The sequence below is a fragment of the Eschrichtius robustus genome, chromosome 18 (assembly GCF_028021215.1).
Source record: "Eschrichtius robustus isolate mEscRob2 chromosome 18, mEscRob2.pri, whole genome shotgun sequence".
In the NCBI taxonomy this organism is placed as follows: Eukaryota; Metazoa; Chordata; class Mammalia; order Artiodactyla; family Eschrichtiidae; genus Eschrichtius; species Eschrichtius robustus.
Genome location: NC_090841.1, coordinates 47,477,762 through 47,488,991, shown reverse-complemented (window position 1 = coordinate 47,488,991; position 11,230 = coordinate 47,477,762). Strand labels below are relative to the sequence as shown.

Below are 11,230 nucleotides of genomic sequence, written 5' to 3'. Positions count from 1 at the left end.
TTCATCCTTAACTTTGTGCTAGAGCGGGACCCACACAACAACAGCCCACCCTCCCCGCCCCCCCCCCTCTCCAAACCAGCCCCCGATCCCAGCCCCCGGAGAGGACTCGCATTTCGACTTGCGGGACACTTTTGTGCGTTTCTCTCTAGAGCGCCTCTCGCGCTCGCCCCTCCTGCGCTCGCTCTTTCTTATCCTCACCTCCTTTTTCCCCCCTTCTCTCCCTTTCTCCTTGTCGTTCTCTCTCAAGAGTTGTTGTTGTGGCCCCCTAGCTCCTTCTCCCCCCCCGCCCCCCTTTTCCCCCTTGCCCTCCCCGGGGCGTGTGGCAACTTTTCCCCTCGCTTCTCCTCCTTCTGTTTCCCCTTATATGTGACCATGGCAGTGCCGGCGGCTTTGATCCCTCCGACCCAGCTGGTCCCCACTCAACCCCCGATCTCCACGTCTGCTTCCTCCTCCGGCACCACCACCTCCACCTCCTCGGCGACCTCGTCTCCGGCTCCGTCCATCGGGCCCCCAGCGTCCTCAGGGCCAACTCTGTTCCGGCCGGAGCCCATCGCTTCGGCGGCGGCGGCGGCGGCGGCGGCGGCGGCGGCGGCGGCGGCGGCCACAGTCACCTCCACCGGCGGCGGCAGCGGAGGCGGCGGCGGCAGCGCGGGCAACGGAGGCGGCGGCAGCAACTGCAACCCCAACCCCAGCCTGGCGACCGCCAGCGGCGGCGGTGGCGGCGGCGGCGGCGGCGGCGGCGGCGGCGGCATTAGCGCTGGCGGCGGCGGCGCCTCCAGCACCCCCATCAACGCGAGCGCGGGCAGCAGCGGCAGCAGCAGCAGTAGCAGCAGCAGCAGCAGTAGCAGCAGCAGCAGCAGCAGCAGCAGTAGCAGCAGCTGCGGGCCCCTCCCCGGGAAACCCGTGTACTCGACCCCGTCCCCAGTGGAAAACACCCCCCAGAATAATGAGTGCAAAATGGTGGATCTGAGGGGGGCCAAAGTGGCTTCCTTCACGGTGGAGGGCTGCGAGCTGATCTGCCTGCCCCAGGCTTTCGACCTGTTCCTGAAGCACTTGGTGGGGGGCTTGCACACCGTCTACACCAAGCTGAAGCGGCTGGAGATCACGCCCGTGGTGTGCAATGTGGAACAGGTTCGCATCCTGAGGGGACTGGGCGCCATCCAGCCCGGAGTGAACCGCTGCAAACTCATCTCCAGGAAGGACTTCGAGACCCTCTACAATGACTGCACCAACGCAAGGTAAAGAGCGGGGGGCCGCCTCCGCCGCCCGTGGTCCCTTCCCACCGGTCTCCTCGCCCTTCCCTTGCTCCCTTCAGGGCGCCGCTCGCTCCGCGCGCCCGCGAGCCGCGCGCTCCGGCGAGCGCGGCCCTCTCCTCTCTTTCCTCGGGGCTCGCCGGCCGCTCCCGACCCTCTGAGAAGTTGGCACCTCACCCTGCCCAGATCGCGCTCTTCCGGCCGGGTCCGCGCCTTGCTGGCCCGGGCGCGGGGGCGCAGCTGCCGTGGCACGCGAGAACCCCAAGCCTCCGGGCAGAGGGGGCGGGAAGGAAGAGGACGGTGCCTTTCCAGGGGCCACAGCGCCCTTCCTGGGCCGCGCCGGCGTCAGGGGACCCCTCTCAGCGCGGCCGCCCGTGCGCGCTCCCTCGGACCCGGGTTCCACCGCCAGGCGCGGGGCACTGGCCTGGCTGCTCGGAGGCGCCAGGCGGCATCCCGGGGGCGGAGGGAGGTCGTGACCCTGCTCGGCAGGGTTCGAGGAGCGGGAAGACGCGCTCCGGGCGAGGGCCCCGCGAGGTAGCCTTGAGAGTGGGTCACTTGGAGGTCGGGAGGGGGACGGCCCCAGAGGCCGAGAGGCCGGCGCAATCCCGGGGGACCCAAAGCGAGTTCAGCTCCGAAGCCCCGAGGGCAAGCCCGCGGAGGGGAGGTCTCTGTGTGTGCGCGCATCTGTGCGTGTGTCCGCGTGTGAGCGTGTGCGTGTGCAAAAAAGATGAAGGGGTACGTTTGCCCCGGGGCAGACGCGAGGGGACCGGCAGGGTTCCTTCCGTAGGGAGAGGTGACCGGGTGCCTGAGACTCTTGGAAGCTGAACCGGAGAGATGGGGAAGGAAGACCACAGCTTGCTCTCTCGCTCTCTCTCCAAACTGTTCTTTTTACCTTTTCCTTTTTTTTCCCTTTTCTTTTCATTCTTTCTTTTTTTTTTTCTTTTTTTTTTTTTTTTTGCTAAGGGTTAGTAGCTCACGCAATGAGCAGGTGCAGGTTTTGCACTGGCATGCTCTGTGGACCTGAATACCGGTGCCATGGCTTCCCCAGCCCGGCAAAGCGCGGGAACTCTATAGAGGCCACGGGACCCGGAGCCCGGCCCGACCAGTTTTATGCTAATGAACGCTCACTGGGGGAGGATCTACCGAGAGGGGGCGGGAGTAGGGTAACTTGTCAGTTTCGGGGTAGAAGTGATCATTCCACCCGCTCTCACGGTTCGGTCTTGTCCCCGTCGTTGGCTGCAGAGGGGAAAGTTCAGAGATGCCGGGTAAAAGCGAGTAGGGAAAGTTGGAGTCTAGAAGTGAGCGCGTGGGAACTGCGCGCAAAATGTGTGCAGCGACTTCGGTACCCTCCAAATAAGTTTAAAGATCGGGAGAAGGAGCGGAGTTTTACTCCTTTGGGGTGTGTGCCCCTAGTAGAGCTAGGGAAACAGAGGCGGCAAGGAAAGAGGCGCAGGACTAGACCAGAAGGAAACCGGGGTAGAAAAGCCCCTAGCTATTTCTTCCTTGGGAGAAGACTTCTGGCTAGTGCCCCCGGAAGACTGGAAGACGAAAAAGACTCGAACTGCAACCCAGTAAATGTCTTACCCTGACCAAGCCAGAAACTCTTTTCCGTGTTTATTTGCCATTCTTTGCATCGGGCCATGGGTGTATATCTGGGTTTTGAACCTTCATTTCTACTATTTTTGGGTGAATGCTGAGCGCCCGCGTGTGTGTACGCGCACGCGTGCCCAAGAGTCTGGACAGGTGGCAGTAAAGATTGAGGGGGAATCTTGATCACTAAACGTCATTTACGGAGATAATTGGAGTCCTTGCGTGTACAGAAGATAACATATTTGCAAAAAATCTACTGTTAAAACAAGTAGAATCAGGGCAGAAAATTGTTGCGGAGTTGTTATAAAGAATGCTAGTCGAAATTTGAAGCCAGCTCAGACATGATTGTGGTAAAATTGCCTACCTATCCAGTAGATTGGTGAAGCGCTGTTTTTCTTAGGAACCAAACCACTCTTCTCTTGAATCTTCTTTGTGTGTTTCTTAACAGCACACACTGTACTAGATAATTAATGGCCATTTCACATAACACGCAAAAAAATTGGTGGAGAAAACTCCCTTCAGAGACTGCAACGTTATAATCAATTTAAAGCAGGTAGTGTTACACCTCTTACAATTATTCTCTTGATGTTTTGTGGGGGTTTTTTTTTTCCAGAAATTTCTGAAAATTTGGAATTTTCAGGTTTTGGAATTGAAGTCCTCACCGTAGGGTTGGAGAATATTCTTAAAGTTATTAGGAAAGAATTTTAAAATATTTTTTCCCTGAGGTTAACAAAGGCTCTGGAGTTAAAACTTTCAGAGCCAAGATAAGTTAAATCCAGTAAAACTGTTTATCCCTTCAAAAATATCTCATCAGTACTCTAATTATATTTCAATCACCTCGTTTTAATACTTTACAATTAAATGTGTTACTCCAAAACTCTATTTCAGGTTAAAGTTAAATGTGGTAAGTTTGTTGATTTACTATTGCATTTTGATCTTTTATCAACTACAAGACTTTCTCAAACCTAAACACATGCAAATATTGAAGAAGATGTGTAGTTGTAGCTATCTGCCTAGGTTTCCCTAATTCTGCCACTGACTAAGAAAATAAAAAACTTATCATTGAACTCCCTCTCACCAAAATATACTGTTTGCATTGTGATGCATTATTTTTTAGTGATAATTACAAGTATTACTGTCTTATTTCTCAACGTTGGAAACAATACCTAAAATATTTTTATCTTGAATTTACAAAACAAAAATTACCCTTTTCATTCAAGTCCAGTTTATGCCCTTACTATTAAGATCCTTTTTCATTCATCTATATATATTGATTTCTTTCATTATGGTTTCTTTCTCCTCTGGCTACTTAAGAGACTATCTAAAGGAATAATTTATGCAAAAGATAAGAGGAACTGTGCAGAAAGGCAAACTATATAAAACAATATGTACATAGTGTGCAAGAAACATTAAATCTTAGCACTCTCAGCTTCTTACAGAACATGTATTTAATTATGTCTCTTAAGAGTATTTAGATACCAGAGAATCTGAGGAACCAAAATTTTTGATGTTAAGGAAAAGAAGCGTTCATAAACTTGCTCAAAGTGGCTCAGTAAGTTAGTAACAAACCTCGGAGTGTATTTAATTTGCTTGGGGCTATTGCATCAGTGTGCTATCTATGAAAACTAGAATAAATGTTGACGCCATCTGTCATTACCACAAGGAGATGAAACAGAGACTGTCACCTCCTTGATAGTAAAGCTAAATAAAATAGGGGTCTCAAAGCATGAAAGAGAATATAAGGAAATATATTTAAAAGTTGTCAGAGGACAAAGTCTGACCTTGATCAGTTTCCTCTAATTATTATTTTTCAACTAAACATTAGTTGCATGAACTTGGCTGTTGCAACAGAGGTCACTTAATTAACTGGTAACCATTAAACAACAACAAAAAAAGAAAAGTAATTATGTACATGGTCAAGTCTCTGAGTCAGTTGCTTGTTCGTAGATTTGGGTTAGCATTCAATTTTCTGTGAATTCAGGTAATAAAAAGTGACTCTGTTCTATTTTGTCATCTAAAATGATTTTTTTTTTTTTTTTTTTTGAGCACTGCCAGAAGTTGATTTTGTCTCAGGATCCTCCAAACCAGCTTGAGATTTGGGTCCTACGTAGCCCTAGATTTATGGAGTTTTTAACTTGAAAAGATTCCAGTTAGTTTTATCAGACATTTTATATAAATATACATATATTCACAAACAGTATTCTTTTGTCTTAAAAGTCAGTACCATCTATTGACAGCAAATTGAGAGACTACATGTCTTTTTTTGTCCAGTAGTAATATATGAATGCAGTTTTAGTATAAGAAGTATAAAATATTTTCCAATTCTTGGCTCTTTTTTTTGTCAGAAGTTTTTTTTAAATAAAAATGGCATATTTATTTAACATTTCCTCTGTTGCATGCTCTTCAATGGCACGGACTTATGCATTTATGCCTCGATGTAGAAAGTTTCAACACAATACAGACTCCCTTCTCACAGATAATTATGATACTTGGCACAGAGAAATTCAAAACTTACTTCAAATGAAGAGAGACTATGCTTTTGAAGTTTTTGTATTACAGTCTATTAATGGCTCCTGTAAAGCCTGATGTCTCGTCGTATAACATTTCAAGAAGAATATGGCATAATTAGAACAGTAGGGGCTAAAATGTGAAAGTTTTTTGGTTCCATCACTTATCTCTGCATACTTTTTAAATGTTAGTAAATTGCAGTTTAATAACTAATACGTAAATAAAATCTAAGAATATGCTGACCTCGGATTTACCTTGTTTAATCACATTATATTGCAAGATACAAATTCTCGAGTTATTTGGATAATATCTTTCAAACCTGTTTTTTTTTTTCCCTTGGAGTTAGTCTCCAATGATATCATAATCATTATTGTCACAAAGTGCACATAGTTATGAGGATGAAGATGGTGTACTTTCTGAACTCCACGGTTAATGCCCTGACACACTTAATTTGATTTGCACATATAATATTTTATTTTGTGATGCTTCAAATATTATGTAGAATAAACTACAAGGCAGGCTTATTTTTTTCTTGTCAGTTTTCTTGCATCAAATTTTTGTATTTGCATTTAAGGCAGACTTTTTAAACTTCATTTAGTCTAAATCTGCTGGGTTTTTTTTGTTTAATCTACCACATTTCATGGAAGTTGCGTATAAATTATTGAGGCCAATATTAGCCACTCTTTTTTTGCCTCACTACCTTCCCCAACCTTCTGAGATGTGACACCCAATATTGATTAAAGTCTTGGCTGGATTTGAGCATAAATCACTCTTCTCTTTGGTGATTTACCATGTGTGATTCACTAGCATACAAAAACATAATATGCTTTATTGTTTCTCATTCGCTGTTTTGTTTTTGGAATGTAAGTAGCATTTGTAGCTTAATGTGCAACCAAGTAGTTGTTATTTTAGGAACAATTTGTGCTTTGACTGTCAATTAGTATTATTTTATCTTTCCAAGTTATTTTACTAAATTGTTTCATACAGTTGCCTTTGTTAATCAAGTAAAATAATCATTTAAATTGCATTGTTTTAGCAACATAGAACACATGTATTGCAAAATATAATAAGAAATGAAACTCTCACAGGTTGTAAGCTGTCTTCCTTTGAATCTCTGTCTGAAGAAATTAGTTTGAAATATGCCTTCTAAATAGGTACAGGTGAGTCTTCTAGATTTCACTAAACATTTTGGTTTTAAGGTTTTCATTACTTGATTCTTTAGAAAAGTTCAACTTTGCCTGAATTTAATCTTTCCAGGATTTTCATTTTCAGATTGTTCACCAAGGGAAAAAAAAAATCACATCAATTTATATACCTTTAAAATGACCAAAAAATGTGAAAAAAAATTGATATTAACTATTTGGATATTTTAACATGTATTTAAGTTAAAGTTTTATCATTTTATGTTTGAATTGTTACGAGAATAGAATGACCTTAGCATGTGCCAGCATGTGCCATTCTCTTTACTGAGTTACTGCACTGTGATTGGTCAGTCGTGTGTGTGTGTGTGTGTGTGTGTGTGTGTGTGTGTGTGTGAATGCTGCAGCTAAAAATTCAGTTAAGAATACATTAAAAATACATTTATATTTATATTTTCAGACTTAGAGACTGCATTAAGGAGCCTCTTTTCCATTATATTTGTTATGCTCAATAATTTATTTTTTAATGAAGAAAACCTGACTTAAAAGCTTAGATAAGTGGACTATCAAAGGCTCTGATCTGCACAGATACATATATCTCAGGCATACCAGTGGCTCTGTGAGCCCACATTGTCCTCAAATTACTTTACTTTCCTTCTCGTCAATTTGTCAGAAGTATTTCCAATCAAAAGTAATTTTTTTTTGCTACAGTAGCTGTCCTTTAAATAACTTTTAATTGCTGATATTTGCTTTTTAGAATACGTCACAGTATAGAAGTGACTCAATTAGAATAGTGAGGTTAGCTTACCAAATTATTTCTTTGGAAAGCAGGAACACCAAGGATAGTATATTTATATTTGGTCTAGTAGTTAGTTATTATATTCAGTCTAGTAATTAGTTATTATTAGATTAAGTGGTGGATCATTTTATATTGATGCACCTATTTACTTTGGGAAGGTTTTTGAGAATCTTTTAAGAGTGTGTCTATTACAGATACCTGTCCAATTTAAATGTACATATTTATTTTATAAGTATTATGTCCATATAATCATATATAGAGAATGATGCAAATCACTACATGATCCAAAATCAGAGACCTTGAGCCAGGTGCATTTTAAATTTCTTGTGTGTTCTGATTTGGATTTATTTTATAAGATAAGCGGATTCTAATTCACTCATTTAAGAAAAATTTGCATGTGGGTTTTTCTAAATTGGATGTAGAAATGTCCAATGACTGAACTTTGTTAAAGGTGTGGCCCTGTTGCTTTCTGATTCATATTAGCTTGGAGTTGATCCAGGATATCAAGCTGGGATTCTTTTGCACGTTTAAAAGTACGTGACTTGAGTGAAAGCTGTCAAAGACAACTTACTAAACTGGAAAACTCACTGTGTATTTAATTTGTCTTATATTTTTGTGCTTATAAACATATTGAAGTGTCTAAAAGTCTGCAGCATGGCAACAGACTGAATAGCCAGCTGTTTTAAAAAAGTTTTAGAGAGTAATGTTTAAAAAAAAAAACAGTTTAACTGAAGCATCTAAAACATGTTATTATCTAAGATGAATACACTACCTAGAATATAGTGCATGTTTCTTGCAGGAAATAGGAATTGTTTACTATGATTTGAAGACTAAAAGAAATTTAACTATAGGTAGATTAGTAATAATCCTGCAGTGGATTTTGAAGGTAGTATATATGTTTGACAAAAAATTGGATATGCTTTTCAAGCATGATTTTCTCAAAGCAAATATTGAAATGGGCAACAAAGTAGATTGGTTACTTTTGGTTAGTAACATTGAAAAATTGAGGAATGTTTTCCTTTCCTTAGAATAAATGAACAGAGGGATAAACGAAGTATTAAAAAGTCACAATGTAACTTATCTTTGAATTTATATATGGTATCAAATGGTTCTAAATAATTAGATTACTCCTGTAGTCACAACAGGAAAAAACAATGCTTTTCTTCAAGGACAAGGAAAATATATCAGGAAAGAAAGAGTACTAGTCAAAAGGGAATTATTTTTAGAGGCACATACAATCATTTGCAGTAAATACTTGCTAGTTCAGTTTAAGGGATATGGTCATTTCTTAAGTAAAGGTAATGAAAATAAATCTCTAGAGTATATTAATCAAGAAATATTTCATTACATTCACATATCAAGCAGATGAAGTGTTTTGTTAAAATCTTAAACTGATTGTATCCAGAAATTGTATTAATAGCAGCAGTAGGTCAGCTGTTTTATTCATAGCCTTATATTTTAAAAACATTTTGTTTATGTATGAACAAATCACTGAAGTTGTAACTAATCTTTCAATCCATCACACTCTGCTAAAATAGACTGATATATTCAACTGTATTAATTCTTATTTTATATTTAAAATATCTGTTTTTTTAGCTTAATTTTTGGAAATGATATTTATGTCTTAAGTTAGGCAGTTTGTAGTTTAATAGTGCCTCTGGATTTTAAATGAATAACTTGGAACACTTTTCTTTGTAATATCACCGTTCACACATTTTATACTAGGATGGATGTTCTTGTGTATGCAACAAGTGTAAAATTTCTATCAGTATTTAAGAGATCTTCGTCGTGTATATTTTTGTTTATGTTAAGCTTAGCCCATTTGTGGTCTGTGTATTTATGCTTAAGTAATTATAATCCCTTTGTTAGAAAAGCTTTTACGTATATGTATTTGTGTTTGTACACACACACACACACACACACACACACACGGGAGGCATGTAGAACATAGGGCCAGAGGACCAACAACTTACTTATAAAAATAACTTAATTTTGCTTTCTGTAATTCATTTAATATAAAATAACACATGAAAAACCAATTCTACTTTAGTGAATGACCATAGAAAACTATATTTAAAATTACTTTTAGGGTGAAAGATGTAGTTTATATTTAAATGTTTTAAAATATAATTATAAATACAACATTATATGGTTATTAAGACAGTGATTAAACACTTACCTTGATTTTCCTAGACCTTTATTGTTATGATAACTAAGATATACTTTTAATTCTTTATGAAAAATATTTATAACTGATAAGTATTTTATTGTATGAAATCGACATTAAACTATTAGGTACTAGAATGTGTACACTACTGAAGAACATTTAAAGTGCTTGATGTCATTGCACCATTTCTTTTATTGGTTTATTTCATTGCTGCTTGCACTTTAGAGCAAGCATATCCTTTAAAATCAGTGGATAAATGATAAGAAAACAATATCATAATCTAAGAAAAAAAGATTGCTCTTCTAAAAGCTTTGCCATCAATGAGATGAGTTAGGAATGAGGTCAATGGGTTAATCTGCAGGTCTACATAAGGAGATGTGTATTACCACTTCTTGCAGTGGACTGTAATTGTCTTTGAAAACACCTGGTAGAGGTCCAGTTAAATTGAAATCAATTACTTTCTCAATCATTCCATGGCATATGTCAAGTCATTACGTCATTGGTAAAAGTGCAAGCATGCATGCATTTTTTTGCAAAGTAGGAAGAAGCTTATAAAACAGTGATTGCTTAAAAGACTCTGCTTCATCTAAAGCTTGAGGAATTTAAAAAAAAAAACACTTGGGCATAGTAACTTAAAATGACATTTGGTAAGAAGTTCATCTTTGCATTTAGTTATCTAAGTAAAAACAATATTTCACATTCCTTTCCGCATCATCTGGTATGTATATATACTTAAAAGTTAGTGAGAATGGTTTCAAAATATTTTATGACATGTGACCTCAGACACCTTTACTCTTATCTTCTAAGAACCCTCTGACAAGTATATATTATAATCAAAGATGAATATATGTCTGCTCTTCACTGATTTTTTTTTTCTTCACACCATTGACAGTACATGCAGATTTGAACTTGTAGCCAGGAACAGTGCTTCCATGCTTCAAATTGCCAAAGGACCCCCAGGGATGGAAACTTGACCTGCTTTTATGAAACCATAGAATTACATTTATACAAGTTACCCCATGGGAAAGGAATGAACTGATCCCAATTCAAACCTTAATATTGGAGCCTTCTGGGTCAAATTTGATTTTTCTTTCTGTTAACACCTGTTTAGCTCCCAAATTTACTAACTATATATTCTTAGGAAATTTACAAAATACTATTCATGAGTGGCATTTCACAGTTAAGCCCAAAGTGCCATCAAAATTTGGCAGCTATTCAAGTTTTCACATGTGACTAAGATGCTACTTTTTAAAACAAAATATTAAATTAATTATTTAATATTTCAAATATATATCCTAGATGTTAAAAGGTTAAACATAAATTTGTTTAATTGGACATGGGAACATTTATTTTGTACTTTTTTTATTAATTTCTCTCCACAGAAGAGTCAGCCCAAGTAGGGGAAGAAACTTTTTTTCAAGGAGTTTTTCCCTGTGATAACATTTCAGATTACAGATTTTTATATGAGTATATTTAATTTTCCTTAGATTCACATTTTGAGAGGTTAAAGTTCTTATTGTATTTTTAGTTGGATCACTTGAAAGTGTTTCCAGAAGGCTCCTTTTGCCACTAGCAGTAACAAATGAAGATCACTGACAAATTTTATACGTAAAAGCCATTTTTATTTTAGTTATTTGGACTGGGGCTAAGTTGGAAAACTGAAATTAATCATAGGTACAAAATAAAGAGGTATTTAGGTATGTATAGTTTGCTTAATTTCTGGAATATCAAAATGCTATCATATATATATATATATAAATGGATAACTGATATA

General features: G+C 39.7%; 1 protein-coding gene across 1 annotated transcript in view; it reads left to right on the top strand.

Moving 5' to 3' along the window:
* The first annotated feature begins 365 nt into the window (after positions 1-365).
* DACH1 (dachshund family transcription factor 1) overlaps positions 366-11,230 on the top strand; it is a 412,059-nt gene continuing 401,194 nt past the window's right edge. Inside the window, exon 1 of the mRNA XM_068526491.1 lies at positions 366-1,238. Coding sequence (XP_068382592.1) covers positions 373-1,238 — 866 coding nt within the window. The 5' untranslated portion in view covers positions 366-372. The remainder of the gene's footprint in view (positions 1,239-11,230) is intronic.